The following is a 24,378-nucleotide window of genomic DNA, read 5'->3' as shown; positions in this document are numbered from 1 at the left end:
TAGATGAAGAATCTATTTGAAGAGATTCCAGGATTCCCAGAGAGAACTGGGTCCTCCATCAGGGAGCATTTCAGTACCTGACTTATTTGCCCATTGACCTGATTTAGAAGCCTACACAGAATAGGATTAGTGAGTAGGCACATGCACAAATAATAACTGTGAGATCAAGGCAGAATCAGAAGCCAGGACTTTACCTTTTGACTGATGGTGAGAACATGGGGTTTTTTGTTCCTTTTATCTGATGATGCTTCCTAATTTCAGTACATGGAAGGAAGATATACTGCAGTATAGACTGATAGCGAGTTTGCTTTCCTGAGAGACTGAAGATGGGAGTTTGAATTGCATTAGGCAGATAAGGGAAACGAATTAAAACTTTTCCACATCCAGCATAGAATCATAGAACCATTAAGGTTGGAAAAGACCTCTAGGATCATCAAGTCCAACCGTCAACCCAACACTGTCATGTCTCCTAAAACATGCCCCAAAGTGCCACGTCTACACATCTTTTAAATACCTCCAGGGATGGCTGTTCCAATGCCTGACCACTCTTTCAGTAAAGAAATTTTTCCTAATATCCAATCTATACCTCCCCTGATGCAGCTTGAAGCTGTTTCCTCTCGTTCTATCACTAGTGACCTGGGAAAAGAGACCAACACCCACCTCCTTTCAGGTAGTTGTAGAGAGCGATAAGGTCTCCCCTCAGCCTCCTCTTCTCCAGACTAAACAACCCCAGTTCCCTCAGCCTCTCCCCATAAGACTTGCTCTCTAGATCCTTCACCAGCTTTGTTGCCCTTCTTTGGATGCCCTCCAGCAACTCAAGGTCCTTCCTGTACTGAGGGGCCCAAAACTGCACACAGTATTCCAGCTGTGGCCTCACCTGTGCTGAGTACAGGGGCGCAATCACTTCCCTAGTCCAGCTGGCCACACTATTCCTGATACAAGCCAGGATGCTGTTGGCCACCTGGGCACACTGCTGGCTCATGTTCAGCCAGTTGTCAGCCAACACCCCCAGGTCCTTCTCAACCATGCAGCTTTCCAGCCACTCTTCCCCAAGCCTGTAGCATTGCATAGGGTTTTTGTGACCAAAGTGCAGGACCCAGCACTTGGCCTTGTTAAAACTCATACAGTTGACCTCGGCCCATCAATCCAGCCTGTCCAGGTCCTTCTGTAGAGCCTTCCTACCCTCGAGCAGATCAACACTCCCACCCAACTTGGTGTCATCTGCAAACTTACTGAGGATGTACTCGATCCCTTCATCCAGATCATTGATAAAGATATTAAACAAGACTGGCCCCAACACTGAGCCTTGGGGAACACTGCTCGTGACGGGCTGCCAACTGGATTTAGCTCCATTCACCACAATTCTTTGGGCTCGGCCATCCAGCCAGTTTTTTACCCAGTGAAGATTACACCCATCCAAGCCATGAGCTGCCAGCTTCTCTAGAGGATGCTGTGGGAGACAGTATCAAAGACTTTACTAAAGTCCAGGTAGATAACATCTACAGCCTTTCTCTCATCTACTAAGCAGGTCACCCAGTGAGAGAAGGAGATCAAGTTGGTTAGGCAGGACCTGCCTTTCATGAAGCCATGCTGACTGGGGATGATCCCCTGGTTGTCCTGCACATGCCTGGTGAGCTCACTCAAGATGAACTGCTCCGTAACCTTCCCTGGCACCGAGGTCAGGCTGACAGGCCTGTAGATCCCTGGATCCTCCTTCCAGCCCTTCTTGTAGATGGGAGTCACATTGACAAGCCTCCAGTCATCTGGGACCTCCCCTGTTAACCAGGACTGCTGGTAAATGATGGAGAGTGGCTTGGCGAGCTCCTCCGCCAGCTCCCTCAGTACTCCTGGGTGGATCCCATCTGGCCCCATAGACTTGTCAGTGTCCAGGTGGAGCAGCAGGTTGTAAATGGCTTCCTCCTGGATTATGGGAGGCTTGTTCTGCGATCTGTCCCTGCCTTCCAGCTCCAGGGGCTGAATACCCTGGGGATAACTGGTCTGACTTTTAAAGACGAAGAAGGCAAAGACGGTATTTAGTACCTTAACCTTTTCCTCATCCTCAGTGGCAATGTTCCCCTCTGTGTCCAATAGAGGATGGAGATTCTCTTTGATTCTCTTTTTGTTGTTAACATATTTGTAAAAACATTTTTTGTTATCTCTTACAGCAGTGGCCAGGTTGAGTTCTAGCTGGGCTTTTGCTTGCCTAATTTTCTCTCTGCAAGACCTAACGAGGTCCTTCTGGCAATCGAAGCACTCCCTAACCACCTCTCCTTCCTTGCCTATCCCTTCTGAAGAGCTTATAGCCAACCATTGCAGCACTCCAGTCGTAAGAGTCATCCCACCGTGTCTCTGTGATGGCAACTAAGTCACAGCTATCCCACTGCACAGTGGCTTCCAGCTCCTCCTTTTTGTTGCCCATGCTGTGTGCATTGGCGTAGATGCACTTGAGCTGGGCTATTGGTTTCACCCCCAACCCTGGCACGCCACCCCTAGGCTCCTCTCTGGTGGGCCTGGCTACATCCCCTTCCCCCTTTGAATGTAGTTTAAAGCCCTCTCAATGAGCCCCGCCTACTCATTTGCAAGAATCCTTTTCCCCCTTTGAGATAGGTGAACTCCATCTGCCACCAGCAGGCCCGGTGCCATGTAAACCTCCCCATGATCAAAAAACCCAAAACGCTACCGATGGCGCCAGCCTCTGAGCCACATGTTAATCAGATGAGTTTTCCTGTTCCTTTCAGTATTGTTCTTCCCTGCCACTGACGGGACTGAGGAAAGCACTACCTGCGCTCCTGATCCTTTAACCAGTCGCCCCAGTGCCCTGAAATCCCTTTTAATTGCTCTTGGCCTTCTCTCCACAACCTCATCGCTGCCCACCTGCACGACCAATAGCGGGTAGTAATCAGAGGGCTGTACCAGACCAGGGAGTTTCCTAGTAACATCTCTGACCCGAGCCCCAGGGAGGCAACAGACTTCACTGTGGGATGGGCATGACTCTGCTAAAGACTAAGGTGTTTTATGTAGAAGAGGTTATTGCCTCTTCTGTATTTTGAAGCAGAGAAATTGCCCTCGCACTGTATGACAAACTTGCTCTGCTAGATAAACTGTGAGGTGAGCCCCTCTGGGAGGCAAAAAGATGTTTTAGCTTATGGATTCTGGTGCTTAAGAATGTGGGACTAAACTCCTTTGTCTTGTCAACAGTGGGATGCTTTATGATGTCAGAAGCAAAGTCCTAACCATCTGGGGAACTTAAATGTCAAAAACCGAGGCAGTATGCATTTTGCACAATAGAAATATGGAGCAGCAGAGCAGATATGTAGAGACTTTGCATTTGTGGAGTTGGGCCTAAATCCCAAATCATTCTTTCTTTTCTTGTTGCTGTGAAGGGAGATTCAGACTGAACATATCTTACAATTATTGACAAAGGCCCCGCTAAAGACAATCAGTGAAAATCTCAGAAAGAACAGCAGGATGCACATCTGAAGTCAAAGCCTCAGTTCAGAGCTTCCAGTTAGAAAGTGTGTTCTTATCACATACCTAATGAGTGACTTTTTGTAATAGTATGTGTATTGCTCTATCATCTTCTGCCTCACATTCAGGGGTCTGCAAGTTTGTGTCTTCAAATTCACAACAGACTATTGCTGTACTGCCAAATCTGATTGGTAAGGAACTTTGGAAGCTTAAATATAATGCTGAATAGATATGTTAAAGATACTTTTGAAAAAACTGTTTTGTTAATATCCACACATTCCTTGCATAATCTTTTGTTAAATTAAGCAAGAATTAATAAACAGAATAGTTTAACAAAATACTAGCTCATATTTGTTGCTTCTGATTTTGTAGCAATGACATTGAGGAGTCAGTTAATTTTTGCCTTTTTTTTTTTAAATCCTAGTTTGTAAGTATTAAATATCCTTCTCAAGCCTATGAAGAACTTTTACTATATAAAGGGCAGACTTCTTTACAAAGCAGTATCCTAACTAAAATCAACAAATGCACTTTGTGTGGATGTGTCAGAATTTTATCAACTTTTATGAAATAAATATGCTATGATCAGAGTTAAATCAACTGGAGCAAAGTTTAACAGTAGAGAAATCGAAGATATTCCAAATTAATTCTTGCTTTCACTCTGCTTTCTTTTTGGATGATAACAGCTCAATAATCTTTGTAATAAAAGGCAATAGTTATTTAGCACTTTACATGTTCAGTGTGTTCAGCTAATCAGTCTGTCACCTTGGTGAGGCGGGTAAGTAGGTAATTCTTATCCCAGTGATTGTAGGTGGGGGAATGGAGACAAAGGCTGTGTCTACATTAGCAAGTAGTGTGGACAGGAGAGAGTGGGTCTGTAGGGCAAAACAGTACACGTTGAGATCCTGATGTCCATGTTCCAGGGTTTGGTTTTGGTTTTTTGCTTCAGACCAGGTCTAGTCTGATCTCAGAGACTAAATGCCTGTTTGTGGCTAGAATGCATTAAGTGTGGCCTTGGATTACATCTTTCAGGATGTACTTAGTTTCCATTTGCCGCCTTAATTTCATTCTAAAGGAATCCAGTTCCTCACTTGGGGGTTCTTAGATGCTGATGAATAGTATATGCATAGTAAGCAAGGACAATCAGGAGGTTCACTTCAAAAGTGTGCTCCTGAACCTAACTTAGGTCCAGAGGGATACTCTGGACAGTGATTTCAAGTGGGAATTTTGCCATGCCTACAGACTGACAAAGCCAAGCATTCATTTATGGTTGGACTTGATGATCTTAAAGGTCTTTTCCAACCTAAACGATTCTACGATTCTGTGATTTTCAGAACTGCTAAGCACGGCTCAAGTGGCAAAAGGCTAATGCTTTATAGGCATCTCTAAATAGCATTTTATGTACACAGAACAAAAACTTGGCCCTAGTTATTGAATACTACTTTGCACAAAAGTGGTAAAACTGGCATTTCACCTCAGGAACATTCCTTCCCTGTTAGTGCTGGGTGATAATGAAATATTAATCCTTTAAATAGATCAATTTAGGTTTAGAAACATCTCTTAATTGCATCTGATTCTCATGAAGAACATGAGCTACATATTTTCTTTTTTCTGTATATCAGTGTCAGTAATAATGTAAAAATCATTAGTCTGTTAGCTAAAAACACTTTGAATGTTTTGTATTCTTTATGGTATTTCTATATTTTAGATTGTCTAAGCCATTGATGGTGTTTCACTTGTCCATTGCCTTGCTTTCCATGTTAGACTGTAGAAAGTTTATATGGTAACCTAATTCTTTGATTAGGGAACTTTTTATTCTTTGATCAGGCTATATAAAAACTATTCAGTTTTTTGTCTTTGTTGACATCTAAACTACCAGTCTTTTTTTTTTGTTTGATTTGACTTTCTTTCAGGTAATGGTTATAACTACTGTCAATTCACATGACTGAATCCAAGGGAAGCATCAGTGAAGTATGAGATTATGAGAATTCATGTTTTTAAACAGTGTTTTTAAAAGTAAGAAATGAAGATGGGAAAACTGCAAAAAAAAAAAAAAATTCAGGCTCTCTTCTTGTCAGAAAGAAACAAGAGACAGCTCCTCTCCTGCTTCCCTTGGCGTATGCAGGTACATTCACACAGTCTTTAAAATAACTTTGACCTAGGTGATATTTGTAGCTGCACAATTTAGAATGAGAGGTTTGAAGTTAATGCCATGATCAAGACTAGAGGGGCCCTGCCTCCAGCCGGGTGGAGGAAAGGGAGAACCGGGCTTACTGGACTGTGTGGATCCGATGGCCTGGCACATCTCACCCACAGGAGTATAAAGCATTAGTGGACAATGGTGCACAGTGCAGCTTAATGCCTTCAAACTATATAGGGGCAGAACCCATCAGTATTGCTGGAGTGACAGGGGGATCCCAAGAGCTAACTGTATTGGAGGCAAAAGTGAGCCTAACCGGGAATGAGTAGCAAAAGTACCCCATTGTGACTGGCCCAGAGGCTCCATGCATCCTTGGCACAGACTATCTCAGGAGAGGGTATTTCAAGGACCCAAAATGGTACAGGTGGGCTTTTGGTGTAGCTGTCTTGGAGACGGAGGGAATAAAACAGCTGTCTACCTTGCCTGGTCTCTCGAAGGACCCTTCTGTTGTGGGGTTGCTGAAGGTCAAAGAACAGCAGGTGCCGATCACCACCACAACAGTGCATAGGCGGCAATATCGCACCAACCGAGACTCTCTGATCCCCATCCACGAACTCATTCACCAACTAAGGAGCCAAGGAGTGATCAGTCAGACCCACTCACCCTTTAACAGTCCCATATGGCCAGTGTGGAAGTCTAACGGCGAGTGGAGACTAACAGTAGATTATCGTGGCCTGAATGAAGTCACTCCACTGTTGAGTGCTGCTGTGCCAGACATGCTAGAACTTCAATACGAACTGGAGTCAAAGGCGGCCAAGTGGTATGCCACAATTGATATTGCTAATGCATTCTTCTCAATCCCTCTGGCAGCAGAGTGCAGGCCACAGTTTGCTTTTACTTGGAGGGGCGTCCAGTACACCTGGAATGGGCTGCCCCAGGGGTGGAAACACAGTCCTACCATTTGCCATGGATTGACTCAGACTGTACTGGAAGAGGGAGAATATCCAGAACACCTTCAGTAGGTGGATGACATCATCGTGTGGGGCAACACAGCAGAAGTTTTTGAGAAAGGCGAGAAAATAGTCCAAATCCTTTTGAAAGCTGGTTTTGCCATAAAACCAAGTAAGGTGAAGGGACCCGCACAAGAGATCCAGTTCTTAGGAGTCAAATGGCAAGATGGACATCGTCAGATCCCAGTGGATGTGATCAACAAAATAGCAGCCATGTCTCCACCAACTAGCAAAAAGGAAACAAGCATTCTTGGGCATTGTGGGTTTTTGGAGAATGCATATTCCAAATTATAATCTGATCATAAGCTCTCTCTATCACGTGACCCGGAAGAAGAATGATTTCAAATGGGGCCCTGAGCAACGACAAGCCTTTGAACAGATTAAACAGGAGTTAGTTCATGCAGTAGCCCTTGGGCTCGCCAGTCTCGGCAGGACAAGATGTAAAAAATGTGCTCTACACCGCAGCCGGGGAGAATGGCCCTACCTGGAGCCTTTGGCAGAAAGCACCAGGGGAGACCCGAGGTCGACCCCTAGGGTTTTGGAGTCGGGGATACATAGGGTCCAAAGCCCGCTATACTCCAATTGAAAAAGAGATATTGGCAGCATATGAAGGGGTTCGAGCAGCCTCAGAAGTGGTTGGTAGTGAAGCACAGTTGCTCCTGGCACCCTGACTGCCGGTGGTGGGCTGGATGTTCAGACATAACGTCCCCTCTACACACCATGCAACTGATGCTACATGGAGGAAATGGGTTGCACTGAACACCCAGCGGGCTCGAGTAGGAAACCCCAGTTGCCTAGGAATCTTGGAAGTGATTATGGAGTGGCCAGAAGGCAAAGACTTTGGATTATCACCAGAGGAGGAGGTGACACGTGCTGAAGAAGCCCCACTTTATAACAAACTGCCAGAAGATGAAAAGCAGTATGCCCTGTTCACTGATGGGTCCTGTTGCCTTGTGGGAAAGCATCGGAGATGGAAGGCTGCTGTATGGAGTCCTACACGACAAGTAGCAGAAACTGCTGAAGGAGAAGGTGAATCGAGCCAGTTTGCAGAGGTGAAGGCCATCCAGCTGGCCTTAGACATTGCTGAATGTGAAAAGTGGCCAGTGCTCTATCTCTATACTGACTCCTGGATGGTGGCAAACACCCTGTGGGGGTAGAGTACAGCAGTGGATGCAAAGCAACTGGCAGTATAGAGGCAAACCGTTCTAGTCTGCCACATTGTGGCAAGACATTGCTGCCCGGGTAGTGAACCTGGTTGTAAAGGTACATCATGTGGATGCTCACGTCCCCAGGAGTCGGGCCACTGAATAACATCGGAACAACCAGCAGGTGGATCAGGCTGCCAAGATTGAAGTGGCTGAGGTGGATCTGGACTGGCAACATAAGGGTGAACAATTTTTAGCTTGGTGGGCCCATGACATCTCAGGCTATCAAGGGAGAGATGCAACATACAGGTGGGCTCGTGATCGAGGGGTGGACTTGACCATGGATTCTATTGCACAGGCTATCCACGAATGTGAAACGTGCGCTGCAATCAAGCAAGCGAAGCGGGTAAAGCCTCTGTGTTATGGGGGACGATGGCTCAAATATAAATATGGGGAGGCCTGGCAAATTGACTCTGTTACACTCCTGCAAACCTGCCAAGACAAGCACCATGTGTTTACAATGATAGAAATGACAACTGGCTGGCTTGGAACATATCCTGTCCCCCATGCCACTGCCCAGAACACTATCCTGGGTCTCAAAAAACAAGTCATGTGGTGACATGGCACCCCAGAGAGAATTGAGTCAGACAACGGGACTCATTTCCAAAATAACCTCATAGACAGCTGGGCCAAAGAGCATGGCATTGAGTGGGTATATTACATCCCCTATCATGCACCAGCCTCTGGAATAATTGAATGGTACAATGGGCTGTTAAAAACTATGCTAAGAGCAGTGGGGGGTGGAACATTTAGGCACTGGGATACACATTTAGCAAAAGCCACGTGGTTAGTCAACACGAGGGGATCTGCCAGGCGAGCTGGCCCTGCCCAATCAGAATCCTTACGTACTGTGGAAGGGGATAGAGTCCTTGTAGTGCACACAAAAAGTATGCTGGGCAAAACAGTCTGGGTTCTTCCTGCCTCAGGCAAAGGCAAACCCATTCATGGGATTGCTTTTGCTCGAGGACCTGGGTGCACTTGGTGGGTGATGTGGGGGGATGGAGGAGTCCTGTGTGTGCCTCAAGGGTATTGGATTTTGGGCGAAAACAGCCAATGAACTGAATGGCACAATGCGAACTGCTGTATAATATTGTGTGTCACCTCTGTGTTGTATCATCAATGTTTTCATAGTACAAGCGTCCCAATCCATGGAGGATAAACTGTGAATCAAGCCAAGTGCAGCAGTGATGGAACGATGACTGACTTGGTATGCAGCAACCCAACGCCACACACACCATCTCTCCCACCCTGAAAGACTGATACGGCAGATGGAGCCCAGAGTCATGGACTGAGCGAACTCAATGGACATTTTTATGGACATTTTACAGGGAAGGTCCATAGACCAAGGGGAATGATGTCTGTGTATTATGTTAAAGGATGGGAAGGGGAGGGGTGGTGGTTGGTAAGGTTGTATTGGATCGTATGGGATCTGGGCATGGTGTAAATGGTATGGAATACGGGGTGGAGGCTGTGCTGGTTTTGGCTGAGAAGGGGTTAATTCTCTTCACTGTGGTGCCTGTGGTGGTCAGGGACCTTTCCAGCTTCCTGGTTGGCCCGAGTCTGGGAATGGTGGGGCATGGCCAGGGCAGCTGACCCCAGCTGGCCAATGGTATGTTTATTTCATACCATCTGGCACCATGACCAGCGTATTAATGGCGGCAGTTTCAGCTCAGGGAGGCGTGGCGTCAGGTTGGTTGGTGGTGAGTGTCTGCGTCATGTGAGATTTGTTTCGGTGGTTCATTCCCCCCCGGGTTTTGCGCCTCTTGTTTTCTTTTCCATTGCATTTTTGTTGTTGTTTTTTGTTTTATTTGTTAAACTGTTCTTATCTCAACCCATGAGTGTTACCCTTCTGATTCTCTCCCCCATCTACCGGTGGGGGAGTGAGCGAGTGACTGTGTGGGGCTGAGTTGCTGTCTAAACCATGACAGGATTGAAGTTAAGCCTGGGAAGAAGGGAGTGGTGGGAGTACAGTGGTTTTAGTGTTGTTCTTATTTCTCACTATCCTACTTTGTTGCAATTAATTGGCAATAAATTAAATTCAGACTCTAGCCATGTCTTTTTTGCCCATGACAGTAACTGCTAAGTGATCTCTCTGTCCTTATTCCCACCTCATGAGTTTTTCATCGTATTTTTTGTTCCCCTGCTCTGTTGATGGAGGGGAGTGATAGAGTGGCTTGGTGAGCATCTTATGGCCGGCCAAGGCCAACCATCCACAGACATTTGTGGTACCCAACGTGGGCTCTCGAGGAATTCGAGATAAGGATAGTAGTTGGGAGAGGTAATGGGCAAAACATGGACTGAACATTGCTAGAGAGTGGAACAATTGTGGGAATTTTTGTTCTTGTAATTGTGGTGAAGGAATGAGGGGTGGAGTATGTGTAAATTGTCCACCTTTGTCGATGTTGTGATGATGTTATTTTGACATTGGTGTGGGGAATGCTTTTTGATGATGTAAGTGAAGTTTGTGAAGATTGCATGATGAATGTAATCTCCCTGTCCTTATTTCAACCCAGGAGCTTTTCTATTGGATTTTTTCCCCCCTGTCCAGTTGAGGAGCAGGAGTGATAGAGTGGCTTGGTGCACACCTGTTGGCCAGCTAAGGTCAACCCACCACAGGAACTAATCTGAGAAGTGATAAACCCAGCTGGCTTAACCACACTGGGCTCAAATCCGTTCTCATATAGGTAAATAGATGTTTCACCACTGAACTGGAAATGAATAAGGACAGGATCTCTACATATAATTTTGTGATATCTTGCAAAGAAATGTTTCTCAAATAAAAATAAAAAAATGATTAGAACAGGTTAATAATAAACTTGTAACAGTAGAGCTGCATTAGGCTAAATATAGGGAATTAGTGGAAAAATTAAGTGTTCTGCTCTTTTCACTTGACAGTTTAGTTTAAAAAATAGTGGTTACTAGAAAATTAGAGTGATCTCTAAATACATTCGACTATATTTGTTAGTATGCTATAACAAAGATGAAGTCACTTTTCAGGGCAGCATTTATATTTATTAATCACAGAATCACAGGTTGGAAGGGACCTCAGGGATCATCTAGTCCAACCTTTCTAGGAAGAGCAGAGTCTAAACAAGATGGCCCAGCACCCTGCCCAGACAACTCTTGAAGGTGTCCAATGTGGCTGAGTCAGCCACTTCCCTGGGGAGATTATTCCAATGGTTGAATGTCCTCACTGTGAAAAATTTCCCTCTGGTGTCCAATTGGAATCTCCCCAAGAGCAATTTGTGTCCATTCCCCCTTGTCCTCTCCATGTGACTCCGTGTAAAAAGGGAGTCTCCATCTTCTTTGTAACTACCCCTTAAGTACTGGTACACGGTGATGAGATCCCCTCTGAGCCTCCTTTTCTCAAGGCTGAACAAATCCAGTTCTCCCAGCCTATCCTCATATGGCAGGCTTCCCAGTCCTCTGATCATCTTGGTGGCCCTTCTCTGGACCCCTTCCAGCCTGTCCACATCCTTTTTGTACAGCGGGGACCAGAACTGTACACAGTACTCCAGGTGTAGCCTGACAAGCGCTGAGTAGAGTGGGATAATGACTTCTTTCTCTCTGCTGGCGATGCTCTTTTTGATGCAACCCAGCATCCTGTTGGCCTTCTTGGCCGCAGCAGCACACTGTTCGCTCATGTTGAGCTTTCTGTCCACCAGGACCCCCAGGTCCCTTTCCACAGAGCTGCTCTCCAGCCAGGTGGATCCCAGTCTGTGCTGCACTCCCAGGTTATGTTTTCCCAGGTGCATGATCTTACACTTTTCCTTGTTGAACTTCATAAGGTTCTTGCTGGCCCACTCCTCCAGCCTATCCAGATCTCCCTGCAGCGCAGCTTTCCCTTCTGGAGTGTCTACTTCCCCACTCAACTTGGTGTCATCAGCAAACTTCATCAGGCTACACTTGATGCTGGTATCCAGATCACTTATAAAGATGTTGAATAACATTGGGCCCAATATCAATCCCTGGGGGACTCCACTAGTAACAGGTTGCCAGTTTGAGGAGGAGCTATTTACCACCACCCTTTGGGTGCAGCCTGTCAGCCAGTTCCCCACCCACTGCACAGACCACTTGTCTAGGCCATAACACATCAATTACTTCAGGAGGAGACTAAACATGTTTAATCTTATTAAGTGCCTAGTACAGTAGAATTCAGTGAAATGAAAGAGGACTAATAAATTAATTTATCAAGCTTGGTATTTGTACATAGCTAAGTTACACATGCAAAAAAAAATTAATGTGGATCAGCTGTTAGGTGGTAACTATTTACACCATGGTATCTTGGTTCTTGGAGTCTTCCTTCCCATTTTAAAAAGCTATTTAGATACTTGGTTTATTAAATGATGTGCAGAAATTTTTCTAAAGCATCTAATGCTTTTTATTCTTTGTTTTTAAAGAACACCTCTGAAATGATTAAAAGCGCTTGCAATATATTCTCTTTATCTCTAAGTTTTCTACCCTTATTCAAGTTAATAAAGCCATAGTTTGCAGTACTCTGTTGGAACTACTTAAAGAGTAAGGATATAAGAATAAAATCCTTAATACCGTTTCTGTGATTTACCTTTCCTGAGGTCATTATCACTTTCCTTAATTTATTTTTCCAAGCTGTTCTGTAACTTAATTCTTTGAAGAAGTGCAACTGTATATTTTCTGTACTACTGAAATTAGTAAAATTGGTAACAGGAGATCATGAAGTGGTTTATTATTATTATTGAAAATGGTCTGAAGCTCTCTTTTGTTCATTTACATGGTTCAAAGATCTTCAGGGGGAAGTTGAACAAGTTGGGTGTCGGTTTGTATGAAGGAGCTGTGTCTGAATGGCACACTAGTCAGTGGAGGTGACACTTCATTCTTTGGTGGTGAATGGGGGTCTCTAAATTGTAAATTCTGCGAAATTATATCCAAAGCCATATGGGGAGTCTGTTAATCAGAAATCATCAAGTTAATGGAAGGAGTAGTGTTTATATTAATATTTTTCCTTGTGTTGAAAAATGATAGTTTTCAAAGGGACTTTTATTATAAAAGATTGAAGGCCTTTAGGGTAACAGTGTTGCTATGCTGTTACTTTTTTATACATCTGAAAGGGCTAGGCTATTTTTTAGTCATTATAAGCTATTATCTGTAGTTTCTGTCTACGTGTCCAAGGCAGGCCTGAGAACAAAGAAAACATTCTTAACTTCTGTTCTATTTCCCAGAGTTTGTTTTTCACAAGATGCTTTCATATGTTCCAATCCCACTTAAACTGTAGCCTCTAAATCCATTTTATCTGATTTAGAGGCTACAATTTATCAAAAAGTTTTTCTGTTTTTAACTTAAATGAATTTAAGATCAGTTTTGTTTCCTCCACAAGTTCATGCACATGTGCCTTCTTACAGTTGCTGAAGAAGGACTTACAGGCCGGGTATAATTTTAAATAAGCTAGTTGACAGCTGTTGTGTGTTGTTGACAGCTGGTTGTGTGCCTGGTTGCTTGTTTTTTTGGTTGAACTGAAATTATACTATAAAATATTTAAGAACGTTGACTTGTGTGGATAACGTTTTAATAGCCGAAAATGTAAGCTAAAAACTTGGACTTGAACACTTTTCATTTGACTGTTGTGCAAAGGAATGACATATAAAATAAATGTTTATTTCCTGGAAGTAAAAGTTTCCTTTGGAAAAAGGTGGGGGGAAGACAACAAACAAACTACAAGTACTCCCGCCTCCTTGAGTGAGCTGAAATTGCATTATGATTCTTTGTCAGAATACCAAAATAGGGACTGATTCCCTACCTAAGCACTAAGCATATTCTTAAGTATCTTATTCCATAACAAATAAAAATTACTAGAAATATATTTGGGTCAGTTCTGCAAAGCCAGAAGCAAGTATAACTAGTGAAAACTAGAAATATTGAAATTCTTATAAAAGAAAAACCTTAATTAGCCAGTGACCTTAAGTGAATTTAGAATTTTTCCTCAGATGCAAAGGTAAAGCAGGATTTATAATGTCAATAACTTTTATTCCAGTGAACAGCTTGTGGACTTCTATTAAACAAAGAGCCACATACCATTTCAAGAGAGAGCAGAACTATGAAGAAACTTTGGGAGAGGAGATGGCTTTTTGTAAGGTACATAAAGCTGTACCTCAGTAGTATAGCTTATTCGCTAGAGCTGATGCTGTTTGAATAAAACAGTAGTTGTAACTCAATGCTTCTAATTCTTGTGTTCATTAAGACTTCTTATACTGTAAAAGTATCAGTGAGTAGATACTGTTTCTGAAAAGCAACAAGGAACTCCACTTAGCTATAATTTCCATTGTGTTCTGATTGAGATAATCCAATGATTTTTAATGCCTTTTTAATAGGGAACAGGAATTTATTAATCTAGCCATTTTTTGGTTGATATTTTATGTGTGTGTATATATAAATTCTATTAAAACATTGCAAAAAATTATTAAATTTTTTTGAGGAGTTGCTGATTTGGTATATACAAGGTTACATAATCAAATCTAAATAAATATGTACTTTCAGCATATAACAAGCTGCTAGGTAATTATAAAGAGAAGCAGCAGCTTTTCTTGAAGAGAATGTTGGGAGTATTAGAACCATTAATTTTGATTTGCCTGAAAAGGCTGGAAACCATTTTCCTTTTAGCTACTGAATCGGCTCAGCTGAGCAGGTGGACAGAATGGAGCTGAATTCAAGCTATCCTGGCTGAATGGGGACTACAGGTGAATGCTGCCCACGTAATAATGCAATGCTCTGTTGTGCTGCTAATAATTTTGCAGAAGAAATGGAACATTACGCTTCTTTTCAGCCATAGGAAAACAATGCTTTAAATGACATGGTGTGTTAATACACTGTGCTGTTATGAATGCAAATGCAAAATGAAGTGACCAGGTGTTTTGACTGGTAAAATCTGGCCATTTGTCCCTGGTATCTTCTAATCTCATGTTCTATTGTGACCCATAGTGACCCAATAAAAGCTTCTGTCCTTCCCTTCCCCCAAGGTTAATTTTTATTTTTTGTTTTCATTTATTTTCTTGAGCAAATACTGCATCTGAAAATGACATTGTATTTCAGTAATTGTGTAGTTAGCATCAAAATGCCTATATGGTATAGTGCATAAGGCTAGCAAGGATGTCCTCTCAGAACTTAGCTATTCAATTTGCACTCTCTCTGGGATTTTTTTTTTTTCTCTGTGTGTGTAAATCTAATTATTTTTTTAATTATAAACTTGTTCTTTGATAATATTGCCCTTGACCTGATTTCTTAAACTTGCAGAGTATCAGTTGTATATTTGTATCTATAAAGTCTTCATCACTCTGTGTGTGTCTGTGTACACACATGAAAGTGTGCACATAGGTATGTTGATATTAAAATATACAAGGAACACGATTAAAACATGAATTTATTTAATGACTACTTATTATTACCTGTCTTGCTAGATTTGAAATGGTTGAAATTAGACTTGGGGTCTCCCCTGAAATACAATCATATAGAAGTTGTATTGTTCCTGTCCAGCTAGAGAGCTGGCTGTCCCTGGTTAATCTGTGAGGGAACGTAGCCAGCTCCAATGAGAAGTGCTGGTGAAAGGGAGCTGGCTGGCCTCCCCCCTCTCCTTTCTGGTAGACAAAGTCTGTGGAGGGGCTAGTTTCCTTTGAGAGGGGCTGCTTGGTTCACATACAGCTCCTTGCAATGGCTCTGAAGACATAGAAGTGCAAGAGGACAGCAAAAAATAAATTGCTGGTGACTCTCTCCAAGGGAAATAGCCATTAAAAAGCACTCTCAAGTTAAGGACAGCTCACTGTAAGCAGCAGGAAATGTGTCACAATATTTGGAACTGTGCTTCCCTCTGGGTGGATTTATAATGCTGTTGCCCTTGGAACCAGTATGGATATCTCTGTGTGCACACAGATGTGTGGGTGGGTGTTGTGAGAGACAGATAAAACTGTAAGTGACCCTATAAATTTAGGACCAAGGGGGAATACATATTCAACACTTGAGTCCCTCAGATTATGTGAGAGATGAAAATAAAAACTGAGTAGTGTTTTCATTGTCTTACTACCATGTCAGAACTCCTTATTGTGAACTTTTATCTAGTTTGGTCTATGCATACCAAAAGGATGCATAGAAAGCATGAAAGAATACTGTTTGTTTTAAGGAACAGGTCTTTCAGGGACATAGCCTCTCTTAGCATTTCTTAATATTCTGTGAGAAACTTTCACTTTGAACAGTGGCTTTCATAAGAAAGAACTATGTTTTGTGCATAGCCAAGGCAGCAATAGCTGCAGTCTTGGAGCCTTAATGTGAGGGGAAAGAGGGAAAGGATTTCACAATGCATTCTCAAGGCTGGTAATTGGAAAGTTATATCCTCTTTAGCCTTGCCCTCCCACCCCCCTCATACCTCATTTTCTATTCCTCTTTTGGAGGTTATGGCTAGAATTATCCATATGATTCCTAGGTAAAGTTTCCTCTCTGTGTGCTTTTGTGTTTTCCTTTGGTTTTTTGAATTTTATTTTATTTAATTTTATGGAAGGGTGCTTTTGTTTGTTCTGTATCAAATGACTAATGCATCTCCCCCTCCCCCGAAGTTTAATTATGTAATCACATGTAATGCAACTGAGGCAAATCTGAGACAACAGAGTAGCCAGGATGACAGAATATAGGAGTGGCCTTGAAACTAGGTATGTGTATGTCTAGATATTTACTGCTTGTTCAGTCTTCTTAATAAGAAAGAGGAGTGTGAAGAAGTTCTTTACACTGGTACAAGGAAAAAGGGTTAAATATGAGAAGAAAATAGTTACTGTAAGACAATATTTAACTTACACTGTTAAGATAGTATTATGTTTATGGTACTCTCAAGATTTATTCTCTTTGGAAACCAATAAGGATATACAATGCATATAAATATTGTAAGGTATATTATTTTAAAATTCACGTTATCCATGAGGATTCGTCACTGAAGTTGGTGGAAGGCTTTGGTTGCAAGACCCTGGACTTGTATTTTTTTGAGTTTATTTGTGGTTTGATCGAACTAAGAATTACTTTATCATTTTAGTACAAGTGGCATGTTTGAGGCTTGAAAGCATCCTCTCTTTTGGATGTAGTGCTGACTGAGCAAAAGGAAGTTATGAATAATGAAAACTGTAAGACAAGCATCTGAATACTGATACTTGATATATAGTAACTTTATGTTTCTAACATAAGTTGATAATAATACAAGTAAGTTGACTCTGTCTAATTATATATTCATAAACAGCTATCATGTTGTTATCTTACTAGCACAAAGGATGTGAAGTGTTCCGAAACACAAACAACCAAAAAGCACAAGCAAAAGTGTCATAGAGGATAGTTTTAGTATCTTCCCCAGGAGTATATTATATGGCACAATGAGATCCCAAATACCTGCATGGGAGAAACGTTCTTAACACATCAAGAACCAGCTTGATCTGCCTTTATGTTTTGTACCATCTAAACCCATATGACAATGGTATTTCTTTTGCATGACTAAACAACATATAAAAAGGTTCTAAACCAAAGTATAGGATGCCAGCAGGTCAAAGGAGGTGATTCTCCCCCTCTACTCTGCTCTTGTGAGACCCCACCTGGAGTACTGCATACAATTCTGGGGTCCCCAGCACAAGAAAGACATGGACCTGTTAGAGCAGGTCAGGAGGAGGGCCACAAAAATGATCAGAGGGCTGGAACACCTCTCCTATGAAGAAAGGCTGAGAGTTGGGGTTGTTCAGCCTGGAGAAGAGAAGGCTGTGGGGAGACCTTATAGTGGCCTTCCAGTACTTAAAGGGAATTTATAAGAAAGACGGAGAGAGACTTTTTGCCAGGGCCTGTAGTGACAGGATGAGGGGTAATGGTTTTAAACTGAAAGAGGGTACATTTAGGTTAGATATTAGGAAGAAATTCTTTACTGTGAAGGTGGTGAGACACTGGGAGAGGTTGCCCAGAGAAGTTGTGGATGCCCCCTCCCTGGAAGTGTTCGAGGTCAGATTGGACAGGGCTTTGAGCAACCTGATCTAGTGGAAAATGTCTCTGCTCACTGCAAGGGGGCTGGACTAGATGATCTTTGAAAGTCCCTTGCAACCCAAACCATTCTATGATTCTATATGTGTTTGGTTATTATAAGGAAAAGTAATTCTTCTTTCCAGAAGGAATGCTCCATGATATCTAGGCTAAAGCCTAGAATTTGAGTGAATATCTCTTCTGGAAACAGTGGCCAACCATTTTTGAGAGGGGAAAAAAAACCCATGAAAGCACTAAGAAGCACTTGCTGTTCTTAGTCTCTCATTTAAGACAGTGATATTTAATAATATAAAAAATTCTGCTTGACATAAATATTGCACTGTAAAAGAAGTATAACTATTCCTATGACTTCTGTTTTCAGTAAAGAGATGTTTATGCTGGCTTTGGTATGATAAAACAATTAATTTTGAAAGCATTTATATATTCTAAGAAACAAAATGCTCTGCAGTATCCTTTGATTTCCTGGATGGAGGCCCTTAATACAAGTGGGAGGTCAAAAGTTAATGTTGGGTTGTCAAAATAGACCTTACAAATATAAAATATGTTAAATATTACCACCCCCACCCTGTGTGTCACACCGGGAAGCATGAAAGCCTCAGCAGTCCAGCTGCTGTTGGATCAGCTTCAAAAGCTTTTGGGGCAAGCTAATATTTTATACCTTCCAGCTTGGAGGTTTGCTTTATACTATTTCCATAAGTTAGCAGATTCTGATGAGACTGCCAGATAAAAGATGATAGCTGCAGGAGATAGCAACCTGCAAGTGATAATGGCTGCATAATAGCTCTTTAGCTCTTTCTGGCCACCCATCCTGCCTACCTGGTGCCCTGGCTTTGACCTAATGGCGCTGCTCCCAGCAATACATCAGGCCTTAGTATGAGCTGCGTTATCCAAAAATCTAAGCAATAATTGAGTAAACAGTCATGCACAGTAAAGACAAAAGCTTTCAGAGGCTTCCAGTGTAGATTTTGCAGTGTACTACCTCAGAAGTACTTAAGGGTTGCCAGCACAGCATCATGCTTTAGCCTTACATTGCACTGCTTGTGGGATACACTACTCCGAGACACCTAAAACATCATGTAAAGCATAAGGCTTTCTTTGTCCTGGGAGCCAAATATTAGAGCATGAATGAGGCATGAAAGCTTTATAAGAATGATCAAAATAAAATCCAGGCTGAAAGGCTAAGAAGCACTGCACACAGGTAAATGCATTGCATTTCTTAGGGGGCTAAGTAGCTAGGTGAACATACAGCATTCATATGGCTGTGCAACTGTTTATTCTAAATTTCAGTTCCTCCTTATAAATTATTCATATGATTTGTTTGCTTAGATAAGCTCTCCTAATCACAGAGAGACTGAATTGGGCCAAAGGAAAAAATGCTGTGTGATATATTCTGTGCAAAATTCCCAATAAGCAGATCTTTAAATTGTTAAACATTCAGAACGTTAATTTATAAGTTGTTATTTGTACTTTGTGTAAAGTACAAAGACACAAAGATATTTAAAGGAAGTAATGACTCTCCATTAACAAATATGAGCCAAATTTTAATTAAAACTGATTTTATATGTTTCTGAGGCTGAAGTTTGCAGAACTGTAATTGTTATATTTTTTTGCCTTTCTAACAAATGTATGTATTTTTTGTATATTGCTGCTTACCATAATGTCCTGAAGGTTGGCTAAGCAAGATAATTTTTTTTCTTACTCTATGATTTTTTTGGATAGAACATCTCATAGTAATTCCCTAAAGTTAGTTGTTGTTGAGAACTATATCTTCAGGGATGGAAATTTTTGCTTATAATTTTAAATACACAGTGGTATATTCTAGATATTTTAGAGTGTATATTTTGTTTTAGTTATTAGTTTAGGTATGAACTCATTGCTATCTTTTTTTCTACTTCTATTTTGTCTTCAAAATAAAAGTTTTAATTCAGTGTTGCTTCAGTTATTACTGTGTTACTGCTGTTTTGTTATTGAACTGGTCCTTGTAGCAGGCACCTTGCAAGCACCATAACCACTTGACAGTGTACTGCCCTGCACTGAGCAAGCTGTCTGCTTTGTGCAGAAAAGTCATGTTTGTGTCCGGTGGCTGAAGTATATTCTTCTTATTTTTCTTGCAGGCACAGGAGAGAGTGGCAAAAGCACATTCATCAAACAGATGAGAATCATTCATGGATCGGGTTACTCTGATGAAGACAAAAGGGGCTTTACAAAATTGGTGTACCAGAATATATTTACAGCAATGCAGGCCATGATCAGAGCTATGGATACCCTCAAAATCCCATACAAGTATGAACATAATAAGGTGAGTTTTTTCTTTATTTCCATAGATGAAACTTTTTCTCTTTTATCTTTAGGAAATGTACTGAAGGACTCTAAAAATTATACATCACATACAAATTATATTCTACCTAAATTTTTGAAGAAAAGGTCTTCTTCCAGTCCTGCTTCTAGTTCTCTGCCCTTTGCACTGCTCTGACAACACAGCTGCTGTTCTTAACAAGATGTCTGGGGGGTTTGTCATAGTAAGAGGGTAAAGGGCACGCTGGTGTTTGTCTGTGACTTTAGTTACCTTTTTTCCTTTCCTCCCAGCTCATGTTCTGGACAGAGCACAGTTAAGGCGTTTTTCTGGTTTGTACCAGTACTACTTAAGGTTTTCCATTAATATTATGGGGGGGGGAATTATTAGAAAAATAGGTGAGGATATCTGCTTGTGTATGAGTAGATTATGAAATAAAACTTTTGATATAAATACATTTAAAGCATTTTGTAAGGTTTATATTTGATTAGCCTAACTTATTTCAATTTTTTCCATTCGGAAGTTGAAATAAAATGTATAACTATATAACTAGTATTAAAAAGGAAATTTGCATGTGTATTTCAGCTCCATGTTTTTGCTGTACATAAAGCACCGGATTTCCTAACAAGTTGACTTGAAAAGTTAGTTGATTGTGAAGTGCGCATTTTTCTTCAGAAAATGATATTGATTTCACTTTGCTGTAGTATATGAAAGTCCTAATTGTACATCGGTAAATTATTTCCTTGTATTATACTACAAAGTATATATTCTACAGTTATTGTTCAAATGGAGTGTTGAATTTATATAGAATGTTTTTATATAGTTGAAGTGAATTGTTAGATGTGGCATATATGCATACACGTGGACAGACCTTTCTAATTAGAGGTGTTCACATTCTCTCTATAAAAATAATTTGACTGAAAGTCTGTCTTTGCGCTCAGCTACTTCACAAGCATTCCCATTAGTTCTAATAGGGCTAGGTGTGGAGTAAAATAAAAATTGCCAAAGTTGTCAGGTTCTAGATGCAATTCCTTTGAAAACTCAGGGTTTTTTTAATTCAGTGGAATTAAAAAATGCAAACTTGTCTTCCTTCCCCCCCCCCTTCTCCATTGGAAGGAAACTCATTAGCCTTGCAACCTGAAAAACACAGGAAGGGCACTTCCTATTAATTTGAATCTCATATCAGGAAATTCAGTCTCTGGAGATAATATCTCAAAGTTTGAGTAACAGCATATTTTTAGCACAGTACTTGTTTTGCACAATAGCTTAGTAAACGACAGCTCAAGCTGATGTTCACGTGGCTGAGCCTAAAGAAAAGAGAGTGAAGTGACCCTTTTCTCAAATTCAAAACGTACAGTTAAGTAGGCAGTTGGGATCTTTGTACAGTGTAAAATATTACATCTAGGCTGGATTATTTTAATATCATCAATGTAGGAAGAGGCATGTTTTAAGGTAAGGAAGTTCTTCCAGTGTTGTGTTGGCTTCATAGTCACCAACATAATTAAAGAGGCAGAGTCTGAAATGCATTGTCCTATATTATAATAATCTAGGCTCTTTGAAAGATTTATCATCAGAATAGTGAAATTCAATTGAGAAATGTAAATATTAGTGTTTAGATTGTGATGTCTCAGAACTGATGGTAGGGCATTGTATCATATTTCTTTCATCGTGCTTTCTTCATCACACTACTTTCTCTTGTCAACTCCAGAATATGAGCTCTATTGAGGTTCAAGATAATGGGTGACTGTTTTCTCTTAGGTATGTGACATATGAAATGTTGGCTTATAGATTGGTTTTTAGTTTCCTTTGAGTAAATTTTACTGTGTTTCCATCATTTTTTAACCAGAAGTTGTGAAGTTTTTATATACATCTTCAATTTTGGAGAAGCAGTTTATAAAATGCAGAAAAGCCTTAGGTGGTTTTTTTTGGTTTGTTCTGTTACTGAAATGGACTTGAGCAATTCTCAAAATTGCCTGTCTGCAAAATTTTTGTGAATGTACAATAGTAACTCACATGCAACCACTGACATTCAAATTCAGTTTTTTAAAATCTAAAATATAGGTGCATATATTTAAACGCAGTGTAACTGTCAGCCCGGTCAGTCGGTGACGAACGCAGCAGCGGCAATGGTAAGTTCCACAGCTGGGTGCTAGATTGGGATGGACAAGGGTGTTCCTGGAGCCAGAGAAGCTGGAGGAAGCACAGAGCGGCCTGCCAAGCCCTGGCAGCTCTCGCGAGGGTGGCTGACACAGCCTGAACGTTGCCACGAGCTGCGGGAGACTTAAACGGCCCCTAAAAGAGGGCGTGGCACGTCAGCCAGGGCGTGGCGCAGGCAAGGTTCGCAGGGAGGGTGCTGCATCTGGCTTGTAGGCCCACAGCCTGGGGAAGTTCTCTAGGTCTCTGCCAGGATGGTGAGCTCTCACTGCAGGGCTAATACCAGTTTTCCCATGGCAAAAGCCCCAGAGAGGTCTGATGCATCCACCCAGATGGAGCTGGTAAGGAAGGAGGCTTCAGTACAGATGGTAGGTTGCAACGTGTGCCCCGACCCTTCGCCTGGTGAGAAGGTAAGTACCTGCACAAGGTGTGCACAGGTTGATGATCTGTTGTGCCAGGTGGCTGAGTTGCAGGAGACAGTTAGAAGGCTGAGTAGTATTAGTAGAACTGAGGTGGAGATAGATAGGTGGTTTCAGAACCATGCTCCTCTAGCAGACACCACTGAGAAGGAGGAGGCACCTTGGACCCTGGTGACAGATTTGTAGCTTTAGCAGCTGCAGGCACCAACAAGCAAGGTCCACAAGGTGCAACTGTACCAGCAACACAGAGTAGATACCATAAAAAGAAGAGATGAGTGCTTGTAGTGGGTGACTGTTAAAAGGCACTGAGGCACCCATCTGCCGACCTGACAGGGAGTCACGAGAGCTTTGCTTTTTTCTGGGAGCTAAGATCCGAGACATCACTGAGAGGGTGCTGCAACTTGTCAAAAGCACTGATTACTATCCTCTGCTACTCTTCCATGTGGGCACAAATGATGCTGCAAGCCAGAGTCTGGGCAGAACTAAGGAAGACTATAAAGCTTTGGGAAAGCAAGTGAAAAATATTGGTGCCCAAGTCATCTCCTTCATTTACCTGTTGGAGAAAAATGGGCAACTAGAAATAGGCGAATAAGACAAATCAACTCCTGGTTACGTGGCTGGTGTTGACATGAGGGTTTTGGCTTTTATGACAACGGGATGTCCTTCAACAACCATAGGCTGCTAGGGAGGGATGGACTCTACCTGTCTGGAAGGGGCAAGGGAATCTTTGGCAGCAGGCAGGAAAACTTGGTAAGGAGGGCTTTAAACTGAGAAACTCGGGGGGAGGGGGACAAACTGGCAATGCTAATGCCATGACACACACAATGGGGGAATAAGACAGGACACCCTGAGCAGTGATAAAGGTGCTGTAGCGGCCTCATGCGATGCCAAACAGGACACCAACCACCTCAAGCATTTGCATGTCTATAGTGGGTCCTCGTACACCCCTCCGGGAAAACCTGTATACTCAAGGACCTTTCTGAAATGCCTGTACACCAATTGTCATGGTTTTAGCTGGGATAGAGTTAATTTTCTTCACTCTAGCTGGCATAGTGCTGTGCTTTGAACTTAGTATGAAAAAAAAAATTTTTATATAACACAGATGTTTTGGCTGTTGCTGGGTAGCACTTGTACTAGTCAAGGACATTTCTAGCTTCCCATGCTCTGCCAGGTACACAAGAAGCCAGGAGGGGAGGGGACACAGATAAGAGAGCGGATTCAAACTGGCCAAAGGGCTATCATGTAATGTCATGCCCAGTATGTTAACCGGGAGCAGCTGGCTGGGGGAGGGAGGGAGCAATCGCGGTTCGGGGCCGGGCAGCGTTGGTCGGCAGGTGGTGAGCGGCTGTATTGTTTGTGTTTCTGTGCTTTTTTTCCTTTTTTTTTCTTCCTTTTGCATTTTATTATATTAAAATTATTGTCATTATTATCATAATCATTATTATAATTGTTATTTTATTGTAATTATTAAACTGTGCTTATCTCAACCCACAAGTTCTTTTGCTCTTCCGATGCTCTTCCCCATCCCACAGGGGTGGGGGGGGGGTGAACGAGCGGCTGCGTGGTGTTTAGTTGCCAACTGAGGCTGAACCACGACACCAATGCACGCAGCATGGGGAATAAACAGGAGGAACTAGAGATATGTGGGCGGTTGCAGGGCCACTATCTCATT

The 24,378-nt window shown here is 42.1% G+C and overlaps 1 protein-coding gene across 5 annotated transcripts in view; it reads left to right on the top strand.

Annotated features, from left to right (window-relative positions):
- The window catches only part of LOC135316367 (guanine nucleotide-binding protein G(q) subunit alpha), a 190,915-nt gene that overhangs the window by 43,764 nt on the left and 122,773 nt on the right, over positions 1–24,378 (top strand). For all 5 annotated transcript variants that reach the window (XM_064469585.1, XM_064469583.1, XM_064469586.1 and 2 more), the window contains one exon: positions 19,955–20,139. In XM_064469585.1, the coding sequence (XP_064325655.1) occupies positions 19,955–20,139 (185 nt within the window). The remainder of the gene's footprint in view (positions 1–19,954; positions 20,140–24,378) is intronic.

The sequence above is a fragment of the Phalacrocorax carbo genome, chromosome 19, assembly GCF_963921805.1.
Source record: "Phalacrocorax carbo chromosome 19, bPhaCar2.1, whole genome shotgun sequence".
In the NCBI taxonomy this organism is placed as follows: domain Eukaryota; kingdom Metazoa; phylum Chordata; class Aves; order Suliformes; family Phalacrocoracidae; genus Phalacrocorax; species Phalacrocorax carbo.
This window is presented reverse-complemented; position numbering and strand designations above follow the sequence as displayed.